At 46.0% G+C, this 17,935-nt stretch overlaps 1 protein-coding gene across 3 annotated transcripts in view; it reads left to right on the forward strand.

The window, feature by feature from the left end:
• LOC310670337 (uncharacterized protein) overlaps window positions 1-16,744 on the forward strand; it is a 21,502-nt gene extending 4,758 nt beyond the window's left edge. The window contains exons 1-4 of one of the 3 annotated variants that reach the window (XM_083425533.1): window positions 6,533-6,553; window positions 10,630-10,803; window positions 11,874-12,047; window positions 12,494-16,744. In XM_083425533.1, coding sequence (XP_083281659.1) covers window positions 10,704-10,803; window positions 11,874-12,047; window positions 12,494-14,103 — 1,884 coding nt within the window. In that variant the 5' untranslated portion in view covers window positions 6,533-6,553; window positions 10,630-10,703 and the 3' untranslated portion in view covers window positions 14,104-16,744. Of the gene's footprint in view, window positions 1-6,532; window positions 6,554-7,137; window positions 7,157-10,629; window positions 10,804-11,873; window positions 12,048-12,493 lie in introns of those variants that run through there. The other 2 variants (XM_083425531.1, XM_083425532.1) reach the window with 2 other exon arrangements.
• The last annotated feature ends 1,191 nt before the right edge of the window (window positions 16,745-17,935 follow it).

The raw sequence follows: 17,935 nt of genomic DNA on the forward strand, positions 1-17,935 counted from the left end.
CAGCCAAGAGCATAAGGTCAAACAGATTCCTCACTGGCCTTGCAGACAACTTCATTGTCCAGAAAGTGGGAGAAGCAACAAGAGGAACAGCCATTTTAGATCTGGTCCTAACCAATGTCGATGACCTGGTTAATGGGGTAGAAGTGGAAGGATCATTAGGCGCAAGTGATCATGCTCTTCTGAAGTTTACTATACAACGGAAAGCAGCAGCCAAGCATACTAGGACTCAATTTCTTGACTTTAAGAAAGCCGACTTCATAAAACTTAGGGAAGTGCTGGGTGAGATCCCATGGACAGTAATACTAAAAGGAAAGGGAGTTCATGATGGCTGGGAGTTTGTTAAGAGGGAGATAGTAAAAGCACAACTTCAGGCAATACCAATGAGACGGAAACATGGAAGGTGCCTAAAGAAGCCAGGGTGGCTATCTAAAGAACTTTTAACTGAGTTAAGATTAAAAAAGGATGTGTACAAAAAATGGAAAAGGGGGGAAACCACCAAAGAGGAATTCAAACAAATAGCCAGCACGTGTAGACACAAAGTCAGAGAAGCTAAAGCACAGAATGAACTCAGGCTTGCTAGAGAGGTTAAAAGCAACAAAAAAGGCTTTTATGGGTATGTTCGTAGCAAAAGGAAGAACAAAGAAACAGTGGGGTCACTCAGAGGAGAAGATGGTGAAATGCAAACAGGGGACACAGAAAGGGCTGAACTCCTCAATGCCTTCTTTGCCTCAGTCTTCTCCGATAAAGAAAACAATGCCCGACCTGAAGAATTTGGAGCAAATGATTCAGTAGAGAAAACACAGCCCAGAATAACAAAGGAGATAGTACAAGAATACTTGGCTAGTTTAGATGTATTCAAGTCTCCAGGGCCAGATGAACTGCATCCAAGAGTATTAAAAGAACTGGCAGATGTGATCTCAGAACCACTGGCAATCATCTTTGAGAATTCCTGGAGAACAGGCGAAGTCCCGGCAGACTGGAGGAGGGCAAATGTTGTCCCTATTTTCAAAAAGGGGAAAAGAGAGGACCCAAATAATTACCGCCCAGTCAGTCTGACATCAATACCAGGGAAGATTCTGGAGCAGATCATTAAGCAAACAATCTGTGAGCACCTAGAAAGGAATGCTGTGATCACCAATAGTCAGCATGGATTTCTGAAAAATAAGTCATGTCAGACGAACCTGATCTCATTTTTTTGACAGAATTTCAAGCCTGGTAGATGAAGGGAACGCAGTGGATGTAGCCTACCTTGATTTCAGCAAGGCATTTGACAAGGTGCCCCATGATATTCTTGTAAAGAAGCTGGTAAAATGTGGTCTTGACTATGCTACCACTCAGTGGATTTGTAACTGGCTGACTGACCAGACCCAAAGGGTGCTCATCAATGGTTCCTCTTCATCCTGGAGAAGAGTGACTAGTGGGGTGCCACAGGGTTCTGTCTTGGGCCCGGTCTTATTCAACATCTTTATCAACGACTTGGATGATGGACTCAAGGGCATCCTGATCAAATTTGCAGATGACACCAAACTGGGAGGGGTGGCTAACACCCCAGAGGACAGGATCACACTTCAAAACGACCTTGACAGATTAGAGAACTGGGCCAAAACAAACAAGATGAATTTTAACAGGGAGAAATGTAAAGTATTGCACTTGGGCAAAAAAAATGAGAGGCACAAATACAAGATGGGTGACACCTGGCTTGAGAGCAGTACATGTGAAAAGGATCTAGGAGTCTTGGTTGACCACAAACTTGACATGAGCCAACAGTGTGACGCGGCAGCTAAAAAAGCCAATGCAATTCTGGGCTGCATCAATAGGAGTATAGCATCTAGATCAAGGGAAGTTATAGTGCCACTGTATTCTGCTCTGGTCAGACCTCACCTGGAGTACTGTGTCCAGTTCTGGGCACCACAGTTCAAGAAGGACACTGACAAACTGGAACGTGTCCAGAGGAGGGCAACCAAAATGGTCAAAGGCCTGGAAACGATGCCTTATGAGGAACGGCTAAGGGAGCTGGGCATGTTTAGCCTGGAGAAGAGGAGGTTAAGGGGGGATATGATAGCCATGTTCAAATATATAAAAGGATGTCACATATCGAGGAGGGAGAAAGGTTGTTTTCTGCTGCTCCAGACAAGCGGACACGGAGCAATGGATCCAAACTACAAGAAAGAAGATTCCACCTAAACATTAGGAAGAACTTCCTGACAGTAAGAGCTGTTCGACAGTGGAATTTGCTGCCAAGGAGTGTGGTGGAGTCTCCTTCTTTGGAGGTCTTTAAGCAGAGGCTAGACAACCATATGTCAGGAGTGCTCTGATGGTGTTTCCTGCTTGGCAGGGGGTTGGACTCGATGGCCCTTGTGGTCTCTTCCAACTCTATGATTCTATGATCGCTCTTCATCTTCTTCTTGACTGGGAAGTCATGAAGGAGGAGGTTAAAGCTGTCATGATTCAATGAGCCCAGGATTTGCGGTATAACATAGATATAAAAGAGTGGGGAAATTTATTGAAAGTAAATTTGAAATTAACAGCGTGCTATACCTTGAGGGGAAATTTCCCAAACATGCAATAGTGTTGGTATTTGACCCCATGGAAACTTTCAGAGATGTTTCTAGTAATTTTTGGAGATTTGGAGAAGGAACAGGCACAATGTTCCATATGTGGTGGCTGTGTAAAAAAAATCAAGGTTTTCTGGGATGACATCTATAAAGAACTTTTAAAAATGTTAAATGTTTGTTTCACAAAAAAACCAGAAGCCTTTTTATCACAGGCCCCGATATTCCTAGAAATGTAAGAGAGGTCTTTTTATATGCCACTGTTGCCGCTAGAGTCCTAATAGCGACAAATTGGAAGAGTGATAAAAGTTCCTTCCAGGTTAGAATGGTTACAAGAATTGGTCTAATATGCAGAGGTAGCCAAGCAACCGAAAAAATGAAAGATAATTCAAAACAAGTATTTATTTCTAAATGGGAAGCTTTCAGAAGATATCTTAAGAAAAGTTGTTGCAGCTTGAACTCGGTTACAGCCTTTGAATAACATCTGTAGCTGTTTTAACTAAGAAAAAGGACACAGGAGAAATAATATTTTATTATACAACAAGTGGACATGTTTTTTCAATAAGTCAGTAATGGCGAAGAAGAAGAGTTTGGATTTGATATCGCGCTTTATCTCTACCCGAAGAAGTCTCAAAGCGGCTAACATTCTCCTTTCCCTTCCTCCCCCACATCAAACACTCTGTGAGGTGAGTGGGGCTGAGAGACTTCAAAGAAGTGTGACTGGCCCAAGGTCACCCAGCAGCTGCATGTGGAGGAGCGGAGACGCGAACCCGGTTCCCCAGATTACAAGAATACCATTCTTAACCATTACACCACACTGGTTAAATGAAGTATGGAGACGACGGGAAGTCAGATGTATATTAAGAATATTTTCTTTGTCAGAAAATATAGTTTTCTCTTAATTTTATTTTCTTTGTAAACAATGGACAGGAATGTATGTTTTTTCTTTGTTTAAGTTCAATAAAGCATTTTTTAAAAAAGAAAAAAAATCATTTCTATACCACTTTATATCTTAAGGTAAAAAAACTCAAATCTGGTTGCAACACATTAAAACATGAAATAAAGCAATCCAGAATAAAACACATTTATGCTTTGAGGGGTAAAATTCAGATCCATCTCTGTGACATTTTGCTTTCTCCGTATTTATTTACCTACTTAAATTTTTATAGCTAACCCAATGCAGAAGGACTTCAAGAAGGCAGGATGGTGTGGTGGTGAGAGTGTCAGACGAGGATATGGGAGATCGGCACCCAAATCAGGGTTACCAGACGTCCCCGTTTCCCGGTGACAGGCCCGGGATTTGCAGATCTGTCTCCAAAATGTCCCCGGATTTCATTAAATGTCCCTGGGGAAACGTGGCAGCAGCGCGCTGCGCTTGGCATCCCGATGCTCATGCTCATCCCTCCCCTTTATGCCCCTTTCCTCTTTGGGGCACGCCAGCCATGCTCGGATTCTTTCGCCAAAGGTGTTACTTTTTTGGGGGGGAGGGGTGGCCTCTTCCGTCTTATGCCTTCTTCACCATGCCCAGTCCATGATGGAGAAGTGCTCCTGGATCGCTCCCAGCTCCAGTGGCTCTGATCCCAGGACCTGGGTGCTGCTGCTGCTGCTTCGCTCTCCGTCGCGGCATCAGCACCCAGATTGTCACCACAGGGCTTCACTCTCTCTCTCTCTCTCCGCCCCCCCCAGCAGCCCATTCTCTTACATTCCCTACTGTTGCTTTAAATTGCAGCTGACCTGTCAGCATCCCCAAGCCCTTATTCCACCTTTCTTCTACAGTTTTGAGCCTTTCCCTCACTCAAATTTATGGGGCGCTAAGGGGGCTGTCCCCCATGTCTTTTGTTCTTTGCCTCCCTCACTGTCACCTACGAACTCATTGTTAAAACCGTGTTTATGGAAGACAATCTTACTCGGCTAGGAGTGATCGCCAAAGAAGAAGAAGAAACTGTAGAATTTTAAAAAGGTAAAGGTACCCCTGCCCGTACAGGCCAGTCTTGACAGACTCTAGGGTTGTGCGCCAATCTCACTCAAAGAGGCCGGCGGCCAGCGCTGTCCGAAGACACTTCCGGGTCATGTGGCCAGCGTGACATCGCTGCTCTGGCGAGCCAGAGCCGCACACGGAACGCCGTTTACCTTCCCGCTAGTAAGCGGTCCCTATTTATCTACTTGCACCTGGAGGTGCTTTCGAACTGCTAGGTTGGCAGGCGCTGGGACCGAACAGTGGGAGCGCACCCCGCTGCGGGGATTCGAACCGCCAACCTTTCGATCGGCAAGCCCTAGGCGCTGAGGTTTTACCCACAGCGCCATCCGCGTCCCTGTATAGAATTTTACTTGCCCCAAAATGGAAAGAAGTCCCAGCAAAGGAAGAATGGATACAAAAACTTAGGGAATATGCAGAAATGGTGAAACTTACCCAGAAGAAGAAGAAATCAAGATAACAAACTTTTTATAAAAGAACGGAAATGGTTTATTGAATTTTTACGGATAAACTGTAAACAGATAAGAACATTTGTCGGATTATTGTAATAACCTGCAGTATTATAAGTGTATATTTGTAAAGTGGATGAATGAAAGAGCAATTTAGGTCGATTTGGATATGCAGAGGATACGAAAAATAAATTTAAGGAACTGCAGAAAGAGAGGGAAGAAAGTCAAGTTTTGAAATGTTAAGATGATTGTAAATTTGATGAAATGTATAAATATGAAAAGCAAAGAAAATAAATCTTTTTAAAGAAAACAAACTCCATGGTTGGTTCCTCCAATGGGAGAGGAGTGCTGGGCTGCACTGGGGGCGCCTGCAGGCAGTGCCTGCTTTGTGCCCTCTCAAAAATCCGCCCCGGGGCCACTGCCCTGCTGGCATCACCCCCATGCAACGCCCCTGTCACAGGGTGGTTGTGGGGAGAAGAGGTGTGTACGTTGCCTGCAGCTTGTGGAAGGAAAGGCAGGTTGCCATTGTAAAAATAATGCAACATATTGGGGGTGCCAATGAATAAAATATTGCGGGGGTCCAGGTAATCTGCATCCTTACCTCTCTTGCCCTGACCTAGCCACTGTGATCCACGCGATGGTCACCTCCAGACTGGATTACTGTAACTCGCTCTACGTGGGGCTGCCCTTGAGACTGACCCAGAAACTCCAGCGGGTGCAGAATGCCGCAGCGAGACTCCTTACGGGGTCTTCGCTGCGAGATCACATGCATCCGGTGCTATACCAGCTGCACTGGCTCCCGGTGGAGTACAGGATCAGGTTTAAGGTGCTGGTTTTAACCTTTAAAGCCCTATACGGCCTAGGACCCTCGTACCTACGGGACCGCCTCTCCTGGTATGCCCCACAGAGGAACTTACGCTCGTCAAATAAAAACATCCTGAAGGTCCCAGGCCTCAGAGAGGTTAGGCTGGCCTCAACTAGGGCCAGGGCTTTTTCGGCTGCGGCTCCAACCTGGTGGAACGCTCTGTCACAAGAGACAAGGGCCCTGCAAGACTTGACATCTTTCCGCAGGGCCTGCAAGACAGAGCTGTTCCACCAGGCCTTTGGTCAGGGTGCAGCCTGACTCCCTCCTTTGGCAATCTTTACAAAACTTTAGTTTATGGTTGCCATCAATTTTGAATTTGATCTTAATTAATTTTTTATAATGTTTTATAATGTTGCACTATTTTAGTGTTGTTAGCCGCCCTGAGCCCGGCTTCGGCTGGGAAGGGCGGGATATAAATAAAATTTATTATTATTATTATTATTATTATTATTATCCTGCATAATTGATCACATGACGCAGTGCACCCCCCCCCCCATTTGAATGGCAGTGCCCATCGACTTGAGGGGAAGGACCCGGCCCTCACAAATATTTTATTGGGGGGGTGTGAAGCCCCTAGAGCTCCTAGGAGGTGGCTCCTGTGCAACATATTAAACCCACTAAAGCAGAGAGAAGGCTGTAGTCATTTACACTGGTCAGTGGGAGGAAGAATGAACCTAAGCCTTTCTAAGGAAGGACACGCCAAGCCAGGCAGGTAAAGGAGGGGGAAATGAAGGATGCTATGGCGGAAGGGGAGGGGGCGGGGGCTCTTAGGTTACAGATCTGGCCAAGTTCTTCCAGAGACGCCTTTGCAAAGCACGTGCATCCTGAGGGTGGTCCAGCTTTCCGCAAGAGCATTTGATGCCATGCACACCCCCAACATAATGTGTGTGTATATGTATATGTATAGGTATATATATATACTGTGTGTATATATATATATATATATGTGGGCATCACTTTCACGGCAATATATATAGAGAGAGATTGCCATGAAAGCGATGGCCGCGAGGGGCCCTATCCTCCAGCCAGGTTGGTTTTGCATCCAAGCCTCAAATCCAGCGCCCTTCTCTGCGGGATCCGGATCCCTCCTCCTGCCTTGACACGTAAAACGCAACTGGCGAGGCGCGCAGGTAGTGCTATTTGGGGAGGAGGGGGAGGGTGAAGGGAATAGAGAGCGCCCGGCTGCCTAGAGAGGCCTGGGAACAGACCCTCCCTCTGTCCCGCCCCCCCACCTCCCCTCCCCGCTCGTCTTGGGTGGTCCCTCCTGATGCCGAGGAAGGTGCGCACGAGAGAGATGCGCCGCGCAGGGCGAGGGGTGAGTCGTGCCAAGGGGGAGATTTCGTGGGTGGGGGACCCGAATACGAGGGTGTTGGGGGGGGGGGCTGAGGGAGGACGGGAAGGATCTCTGGGAGGGACGCCCAGCCTTCTTGCTCCTGCTCAGGACTCTCCTTTAAGTCACATCCCTGCACGAGGCGAGGGGCGTCCTATCCCCCCCCCCAAGCCTTTCTTCCCTGGAAGCTGGATTCCTGCCCCCTTCCTCCTCCCAATGGGGAAGCCGGATCTTCTGGGGGATCCAAACGTGGGGCGCTGCCGTACACCGAGTCCGCCCTTCGGTCGAGGTGGGTCAGAATTGCTTGGGGTTGCTGCCGCCTTTGTTCTGGCAAAATACGAGCAGGGCGGTGAGGGGGGGCGCGCGCGGGAGTCTTTATTATTATTATTACTATTTGGCGCTGAATTGACTTCAAAGCGACCCATTACAATCTATTGCAGCCTAATTCCCCTCTGTGGAATTTTATTAAAATGCCTGCATTGTTTTTTGTCTTTCTTTGTGTCCTGGCCATAGTCTCTTCTAGTGTGCATGGTCTGGGGGGAGGGGCTACAGCGGAAGGGAAGCCAGGCTGGGGGAAGTGAGTTGGGGGAGGACGTGGCAGCCAGCAGAGTGGCTGGGGAAACCCTGCCTGATGGGCGGGGAAATAATAATAATAATTCTTTATTATTGTGGGGTTTTTTTTATTGAGGTCACTGGGAGCTTGTGGCCAGGGAGGCTGCAATGCCAAAGCTCCCATCTAACAGAGATAAAAGTAGACGCAAAGGGCATGACTCTAGTCATGATGATGATGTTCTTATATATATGCCACCCATCTGGCTGGGTTCCCCCAGCTATTCTAGGCGGCTGGGTTTTCTTGCATGGTGGGTTTCAAGAGGAAGGCACCCCTCTTTCGCCATGGAGACTGTGTGTCTCCACACACAGGGAGACTTACCCTTCAACAGCTAAACCTCCGGGGCAGGGAAATGCTTGCAGGGTCTCTGAGGCCCCTTTTGCTTCTGGCTAGTTTCTAATCTCCCCTTCTTGGGAAAGGTTCTTTTTTAAAAAATGTTGTTTTTTTAAAGTAACAAATACATTTATAACAAAATAAATTACAAATCCATAAACAGAGATTACTCTGCATCTCATGACTCCCCCCACCCCACCCCATCCCCTCTGTGGGTCCTAATATTACCATCTACAACTCCATATCAGCCCGTTTTCCATATTTTTCCATCCATCTGAATGGTCCGTGATCTTTAATACCTTACCAGTGTGGTTAAAATCCTACTAATGTTTTCATCTATTTACAATGGTCTCCTAGGTAAATTATAATTCCCCCCCCCCCCCAATTCTTTTAAAAGTTCTTGTCCTCTTTTCTCAAGAAGATCCTCTTTCAGGTCATCATCGTCATCATCATCACAACAATAACAATAATGTTATTATTTCTATCCCAGCCATCTAGGCAGCGGGGTTTACTTGCATGGTGGGTTTCAGGAGGAAAGCACCCCCCTTTCACCACAGAAATAGTGAAAGAGTTACCCTTCGACAGCTAAATGTCTGGGACAGGAAAATGCTTGCAGGGTCTGTGAAACTCCTTTTGTTTCTTCTTCCCTCGCAATCTATCGTAACCACCTGCACCACCGGGGCCTGGTAGAGACCCCAAGATCTCCTGCAATGCTTTTGCAAAGTTTATTGCAGATAAAGTCGCTCAGATTCAGAAAGAGGTAGACTCCACCGTGGGAGCAGGGCCAGGGCGGGAGAGTGCTAGAGTTCTGTCTAGTCTTGTTACATAGGATCAATTCCAATCTGTTACCTCCGAGGATGTGGACAGGCTGCTTGGACAAGTGAAACTAACCACCTGTCTCCTTGATCCTTGCCCATCTTGGCTGATAAAAGCGAGCCAGGAAGGACTGGGCGATGGGCTCTGTGGGGTGGTGAATGCTTCCCTCTTTGAGGGAGCCTTCCCAGACCCGCTGAAAGAGGCGGTCATTAAACCGCTTCTTAAAAAAACATCTTTAGACCTGACCAATATGGCCAACCATTGCCCAGTCTCAAATCTACCATTCTTAGGCAAGGTGATTGATCGGGTGGTTGCTGAACAACTCCAAGCACACCTGGAGGATGCGGACCATTTGGATCCCTTCCAATCGAGATTCAGGCCTCACCATGGGACTGAAAATGCCTTGGTTGCGCTGGTTGATGATCTCCGGCAGGCTAGGGACAAAGGTGAGAGCTGTTTCCTAGTTCTGCTGGATCTCTCAGCGGCGTTTGATACCATCGACCATAACATCCTTCTGGACCGGCTTGAGGGGCTGGGAGCTGGGGGCACTGTTATACGGTGGTTCCGCTCCTTTCTCCTGGGCCGTGTCCAGAAAGGGGGGGGGAGATGAGTGTTCAGACCCCGGGCCCTCACTTGTGGGGTGCCTCAGGGTTTCTTTCCTCTCCCCCATGCTTTTTAACATCTATATGAAGCCGCTGGGAGAGATCATCAGGGGGTTTGGGCTGGGTGTTCATCAGTATGCAGATGACACCCAGCTCTACCTCTCCTTTAAATCAGAACCAGTGAAGGCGGTGAAGGTCCTGTGTGAGTGTCTGGAGGCGGTTGGAGGATGGATGGTGGCTAACAGATTGATGTTGAATCCTGACAAGACAGAAGTACTGTTCTTGGGGGACAGGGGGCAGACTGGTGTGGAGGACTCCCTGGTCCTGAATGGGGTAACTGTGCCCCTGAAGGACCAGGTGCGCAGCCTGGGAGTCATTTTAACTCACAGCTATCCATGGAGGCGCAGGTTAATTCTGTCTACCTGCTCCATCTGGTACGCAGGCTGAGTCCCTACCTGCCCGCCGACTGTCTTGCCAGAGTGGTGCATGCTCTAGTTATCTCCCGCTTGGACTACTGCAATGCACTCTACGTGGGGCTACCTTTGAAGGTGACCCGGAAACTGCAATTAATCCAGAATGCGGCAGCTAGACTGGTGACTAGGAGTGGCTGCTGGGACCACGTAACACTGGTTCTGAGAGATCTGCATTGGCTCCCAGTACGTTTCCGAGCATGATTCAAAGTGTTGGTGCTGACCTTTAAAGCCCCAAACGGCCTCGGTCCAGTATACCTGCAGGAGTGTCTCCACCCCCATCGTTCACTGAGGTCCAGCGCCAAGGGCCTTCTGGCGGTTCCCTCATTGTGAGAAGTGAGGTTACAGGAAACCAGGCAGAGGGCCTTCTCGGTAGTGGCTCCCACCCTGTGGAACACCCTCCCTTCAGATGTCAAGGAAATAAGCAGTTATCCTATTTTTAAAAGACATCTGAAGGCAGCCCTGTTTAGGGAAGTTTTTAATATTTAATGCAGTATTGTTTTTAACATGTGATTGGAAGCTGCCCAGAGTGGCTGGGGAGATTGGAAGCTGCCCAGAGTGGCGGGGAATAAATTATTATTATTATTATCATCATCATCATCATTATCATTATTATTATTATCTCAGGAACTTGCAGTTTGTTTTGGCTTCTGAGCTCCCTAGGAAGTTTGAAAGAGTCTGATCCTGCAAACCTGGCGAGGATGGAAGGGGGAAGATGGACGGTTGACTTGGTCAGACTGCCTCCTGCATCCCTACCCAAAACTGTTGAGCATTCCCTCCTAGGGCCCTCAGAGAGATCTGGTGAGTTGCAGGGGAAAAGGGCAGGGATGGATGGAGACAGGAGGGGGGGAAACACATTGGCAAGGTGTTGGACAAATATGTCCCAGGGATCTTTACCCAGAGGGCGTCAATTTCTTTGTGGGGCATAGGAATGTGTTCATATATTTTTTTCAAAATATAATCCGTCCCTCCCCACAAGTTCTGAGGGACAGTGGACTGGCCCCCTGCTGAAAAAGTTTGCTGACCCCTGGTATAGAGTCTGACAGGTCTCCCCTTAAGTTGGTGGGCTTCTGAGGTCCCAGCGGCAAAAGAACTCCGTCGGACCGGTCATGCGCTAAAGGTGTCGTCCGGGCTTCGCTAGGTGAGGTTGGCGATCTGGGTTTACCTGCCTGCATGCTCCACCAAAATTGTTGGACAAATTAAGTCCCAAGGAATCATTATCCAGAGGGCGTCAATTTACTCTGTGTAAAAAAGGAGTTTACACCACGATCGGGCATCACTAGATTTATTGCCGTAACAGGACTGCACAGGCTCACGCCGTAAAGGAGTGTTCATTCCAGCTTACATCACACATAATTTATAACCTAAAAGTGTTTGAATATCCCTCCTACAATTCCCATTGGTTAAGAAATTGCAGTTTACAGGCTTCCCAATCCACCTACACATATGTCACCCATCAATAACATGCATCCCATGTCCATTCAAATTCGCCGTTTCTCCTTTAGGGGTGCGTGTCCATGAAGCGTTTGAACATGTGTACTAGTTCTTAAACTATCACCTGCTTTTTCTCCTTGTTATCTCGAGTCACCTCTAAACTGTACATCTATCACTCTCAGGGTCAGCATGGGCCTTGAACACATTCTTAATCTTTCTTAGTCTTAATTGCATCCTCTAACACGAAAAGGAGTTTAGGGAGAATCCTTTGATTCAGCTAAGGATTCATTTTCATTCATTTATTCCACATTGGGGCAGGACCTATTTTTCTTGCATGGTGGGTTTCAGGAGGAAGGCACCCTCTTTCACTATGGAAACAGTGAAAGACATCCTTCAACAGGTAAATGAGAGGCTCCTTTTGTTTCTTATTCCCTCAGGAACCTGCGGCTTGTTTTCGCTTGGGAGCTCCTCAGGAAGGATGAAAGAGTCTGATTCTGCAAACCTAGCTAGAATGGAAGGAGGAAGATGGACGGTTGACTTGGTCAGGCTGCCTCCTGCATCCCTCTCCAAAACTGTTGAGCATTCCCTCCCAGGGCCCTCAGCGAGATCTGGTGAGTTGCAGGGGATAAGAGATGGGCGCAGGGGTGGATAGAGACAGGAGGAGGGAAACACATTGGCAAAGGGAAAAGATGGAGAGGAGAGAAAAGGCAGGAAGAAGGAAGCAGAGAGGCCTTTTCCCATGCTCCTCTTTGTTTCTGGAATCTGCTTTCATAGAGAAGCCAGAAACCTTTTCCCTCTCACAGCGTTTTGATTTTACATGTCCCCCCCCCCCACTACATGATTAAATGATGATGATTACCTAAACTAATACAGAAATATGGGAAAAGGGTGTTGTGGAAATGCTTTTAGTAATTATAGATTATTATTATTTTTTGAAACACTTCTACCACTTTATTTTTTTCCTATACAATTATCATTCTGTATGTAATTTATATATCTCCCTTCATACAAAGATGCTCCTTGAAACCCTAAAAGCATTTCTCCCTTTGCTCCAAAGCAGGTGGTGCAGACAATCGACAGAACTCTGCAGAATGTGGAATGAGCTGTATTGATGGTGGAAACCTTACAAACCATCAACAAACTCAAACAGGGGAAAAACCATTTCAGTGTAATGAGTGTGGAAAGAGTTATAGTAGTAATGCCACTCTTAAGCAACATCAGCGAATTCATACAGGGAAAAAGCAATATGAATGTGTGGAGTGTGGGAAGTGCTTCAGTGCGAGTGGAAAACTTAAAAGACATCAACGGACTCACACAGGAGAGAAACCATTTAAATGTATGGAGTGTGGAAAGAGCTTCAGCGAAAGTTGGTCCCTTCATATGCATCATCGAAGTCACACAGGGGAGAAACCATTTAAATGTATGGAGTGTGGAAAGAGTTTCAGTTCTGGTTCAAGCCTTGCTGTACATCATTACACCCACACAGGGGAGAAACCATTTGAATGTATGGAGTGTAAAAAGAGCTTCAATGACAAGGGAACACTTAAAAAGCATCAACTAATTCACACAGGGGAAAAGCCATTCACATGTATGGAGTGTGGAAAGAGCTTCCGTCATATTAGTTCACTTCGTTTACATCAACGGACTCACACAGGGGAGAAACCATTTGAATGTCTAGAGTGTGGAAAGTGGTTCAGACGAAAGACACACCTCACTTCACATCGGCGAACTCACACAGGGGAGAAATTATTTAAATGTTTGGAATGTGGAAAGACTTCCACTGATAGTCGAACACATGCAGAACATCAACGAACACACACAGGAGAGAAACCACTTAAATGTATGGAGTGTGGAAAGAGCTTTGGTCAGAGTGGAGCCCTTAGAACTCACCAGCAAACTCACACAGGGGTTAAACCATTTAAATGTATGGAGTGTGGAAAGAGCTTCAGTCAGAGTTCCCACCTTCGTACACATCAGCGAACTCACACAGGGGTTAAACCATTTAAATGTATGAAGTGTGGAAAGAGCTTCAGTCAGAGTGCACACCTTAACACACATAAACATACTCACACAGGGGTGAAAGACTTTAAATGCTTGGAGTGTGGAAAGAGCTTCAGTCGACGTGATAAACTTAGTGAACACCAGAGAACTCACACAGGGGAGAAACCATTTAAATGTATGCAATGTGGAAAGAGCTTCAGTCAGAGTGGAGCCCTTAGCTCTCACCAGCAAACTCACACAGGGGTGAAACACTTTAAATGCGTGGAGTGTGGGAAGAGCTACAGTCGACGTGATAAACTTAACAAACACCAGAGAACTCACACAGGGGAGAAACCATTTAAATGTATGGAGTGTGGAAAGAGTTTCCATCAGAGTGCACTGCTTGCTTTACATAAACGTACTCACACAGGGGAGAAACCTTTTAAATGTATGGAGTGTGGAAAGAGCTTCAGTTGGAAGAATCAGCTTAATTCGCATCAACGAACTCACACAGGGGAGAAACCCTTTAAATGTATGGAGTGTGGAAAGAGCTTCAGTGAAAGTTGCTCCCTTAATATTCATCATCGAACCCACACAGGGGAGAAACCATTTAAATGTATGGAGTGTGGAAAGAGTTTCCGTCGGAGGACACACCTTACTTTACATAAACGTACTCACACGGGGTGAAACACTAAATGCTTGGAGTGTGGAAAGAGCTTCAGTCAACATGAGAAACTTAGTGAACATTCACTCGATGTTCATTCTTTTACATAGAATTCTAGAATGCTGGAGTTCACCCTGGACATAATTTGAGGGATTTTTCGATGGGGCAGTGTGGAAACACATTCACTGTATTTTGTTCACTTTTCTGGAACAAATGAACCTCAAAGGCAGACTAGCATGACAATGAACCAAGAGGTTCAATGCTGTCACTTGTGGACTGAATCAGGGCAATGGATATTTTTCACAATATGTGGGTTAATCAGATTCCCAGTGCCAACTCCAGTGGTACCTTGGTTTAAGAACAACTTAGTTTATGAACAACTTGGAATAAGAACGCTGGAAACCTGTAAGTAGGTGTTTGGGTTGGTGAACTTTGCCTTGGAAACAGAACATGTTCCGCTTCCTGTTGAGTGTGTTCCATTTGTAAATTGAGTCCCCCACTCCTAATCAGAGGCTTCCTGTTGAGTCTGTTTGCCGTTGAGTCCGGAGCACCCACATAACACAGAGATGATATTTGGAGCTTTTGTTTTTGCTATCTTTTGTGTTTTTGTTTGTGTGACTTTTTCATCTTTTTTTTACTGTAACTTGTTCTTCGTTTTATGGTACTGACATTTGACTGTGGCTTGTGACTTCGTTTTTGCGACTGTGACTTGTGACTTCGTTTTTGTGACTTGTTTTTGTGACTGTGTGGAACCCAGGTCAGCTACTGGTTGATTGTGTGACTGCAGAAATGGATACAGGGAATCAGGCAGAGGGCCTTCTCGGTGGTGGCGCCTGCCCTGTGGAACACCCTCCCAGCAGATGTCAAGGCAATAAACAACTATTTTACTTTTAAGAGACAACTGAAGGCAGACCTCTTTAGGGAAGTTTTTAATGTCTAATGCTGTATTGTTTTTAATATTCAGTTGGAAGCCAACCAGAGTGGCTGGGGAAACCCAGCCAGATGGGCGGGGTATGAATAATAAATTATGATTATAAAAGTCCCTCATCCAAACAATTACTATCATCAGTGCATGTAAGAAAAAAAAATAATTTTAATTTTTATCATCTACAATACTGATTTATTTTATTGTACAGTACATTGATTATTGCCATCCTTTTATGGATCAGTGGACTTGTTAGATAGCAAACTTCATGTTAAATTGCTGTTTTAGGGTGTGTTTTTTCATTGTCTGGAATGGATTAATCCATTTCCCATTACTTTCTATGGGAAAGCATGCCTTGGTTTAAGGACAGACTTCCTGAACATATTAAGTTCGTAAACCAAGGTATCACACTGATTTTGTATGTGAAAACAGCTATTAATAAAAGCGGTGGACTTGTAATCTGGTGAACCGGGTTCGTGTCTCTGCTCCTCCACATGCAGCTGCTGGGTGACCTTGGGCTAGTCACACTTCTCTGAAGTCTCTCAGCCCCACTCACCTCACATAGTTTTTGTTGTGGGGGAGGAAGGGAAAGGAGATTGTTAGCTGCTTTGAGACTCCTTAAAGGGAGTGAAAGGCGGGATATCAAGTCCAAACTCTTCTTCTTTTTCTTGACTGGGAAGTCAAGGAGGAGTAGGTTAAAGCTGTCATGATTCAATGGGCCCAGGATTTGGGGTATAACAGATATGAAAGAGTGGGAATATTTATGGAAAGTAAATTTGAAATTAACAGTGGGCTATACCTTAAGGGGAAATTAAAAAAAAAAAAAATGCAATACTTTTGGTATTTGACCCCATGGAAAGTTTTAAAAAATGTATAAAAACGTTTCTAGTAATTGTTGGAGATATGGAGAAGGAACAGGCACAATGTTCCATATGTGGTGGCTGTGTAAAAAAAATCAAGGTTTTCTGGGATGACATCTATATAGAACTTTAAAAAATGTTACATGTTTGTTTCCCCAAAAAACCAGAAGCCTTTTTATCACAGGCCCCGATATTCCTAGAAATGTAAGAGAGGTCTTTTTATACGCCACTGTTGCCGCTAGAGTCCTAATAGCGACAAATTGGAAGAGTGATAAAAGTTCCTTCCAGGTTAGAATGGTTACAAGAATTGGTCTAATATGCAGAGCTAGCCAATCTAGCCAAAAAAATAAAAGATAATTCAAAACAAGTATTTATTTCAAAATGGGAAGTTTTAAAAAGATATCTTAAGAACAGTTGTTGCAGCTTGAACTCGGTCACAGCCTTTGAATAACATCTGTAGCTGTTTTAAGTAAGAAAAAGGACACAGGAGAAATAATATTTTATTATACAACATGTGGATGTGTTTTTGCAATAAGTCCATAATGGTTAAATAAAGTATGGAGACAACGGGAAGTCCAGTGTTAAATCTTTTCATATGAGCATTTGAGGAAAGAAAAAGCCACCTCAAATGCTGGAGGAATAATTTTTTTTTATGATCCCGTCAGTATTTTCAATGCTACTATTGCAGAGAGTCACATGATTGGATGTTTCCATTTCTTATCATTCTTTGTGTATAAGTGGAAGTCAGGTTGACGAACCTCTGCTCTTTGATTCTCTCTCTCTCCAGACAGAGAGATGTGTGAGAAGACACTCACGCCATGTTTCTTTCGTTTCCTTTGCTGTAAATAATAAATGCTTGACGCCACATTTCCTGTGCAATCTTGCTTTCGCTGACTCTGCTATGTGTTCACATATCTTTCGGATGTGTGCTGAAGAGTTTACAGGACTCCGACAGGTGGGCGTCCCCCTGCCCCTCTGACCAAAGAATTCTGCATCCTGCTTGGGACATTTGCAGGAAATGTAATGGGCTTGGGAGGACCTCCAGGAAAGTGTGCGTCCCTCCATGAGAACCAGCCACCCGTTCACAAGAACATATGCAGAGCGCTGCTGGATCAGTCTGAAGTCTGCTTCAGGCAACAAGCACTGCATATCCCACGGAAAGGTGTCAGCAGCCAGCAAATGTCTGTAGCATATGCCCATTTAGAATTTGCTGATACATGGCATCTGCATTCACATTCAAGAGGGAACCAGATGTGCACACATCTGAGATGGGGGACACCTGGCTCTGCAGCCTCCTTCTGGCCAGGAAGCTCTGCTCCGACCTCCTGTTGCCATTGCCATTGCTGCTTCCCTCAAAGGGGCACCACCGCCAAACCACTCTGCTTCTCACTCTGCATCACCAAGCCAGCTCGCCTGTGCTGGTCCCGGGGGGTTACCGTGCAGCGTGGTCGAAGTCAGGTCCTAGGTCGAGGGTAAGGAGGCTGTCCGTCAGGGGCAAAGTGAGGTGCAAAGCGAGGAGTCTGCCGTGGTCAGGAACGCAGGAGAGCAGCTCAGGGTGCCGGCAGGAACAGGTTACCAACGAGGTTGTTCCCGCAACCTGGGACTGGGCTGACTGGCCTTTATCTCCTCTGAGGCCTAGGGCGGTCCCGGTCCACAGGTGACTCGCCTCTCCTGGCCTTAAGGCGAGCACTCCTCCTGAGAGAACCTAGTTCCCTCCACCTCTCTGCCCTGAGCCTCTGCAGCTCAGGAGAGGCTGGAGGGTTACTGGACCCAGAGGCAACCTCACCTTCCCCTGACAGAGCTGGGAGAGGAGCACCTGCAGGCAATGGGTCCTCAATCGCCTCCAGAGCCAGAGTGGATTCATCTGGTGTCTGCTCTGAGGATCCGGCACAGGTGAGGGCCCTTCGGCTTCTTCTTCTTATTTTTTTTTACTTTAATTTTTATTAGTTTCAATTCATTATACAACGCCAAACATTAAAACAAGAAAAAAGACAAAACCAAAGAACAACAAAGAAAAGAAAAACATTGCATAACATAAAACGCCAACAAATTAAACTTACAATAACTAAA

This window comes from Podarcis tiliguerta, assembly GCF_965153285.1.
Source record: "Podarcis tiliguerta genome assembly, chromosome: 2".
Lineage (NCBI taxonomy): Eukaryota > Metazoa > Chordata > Lepidosauria > Squamata > Lacertidae > Podarcis > Podarcis tiliguerta.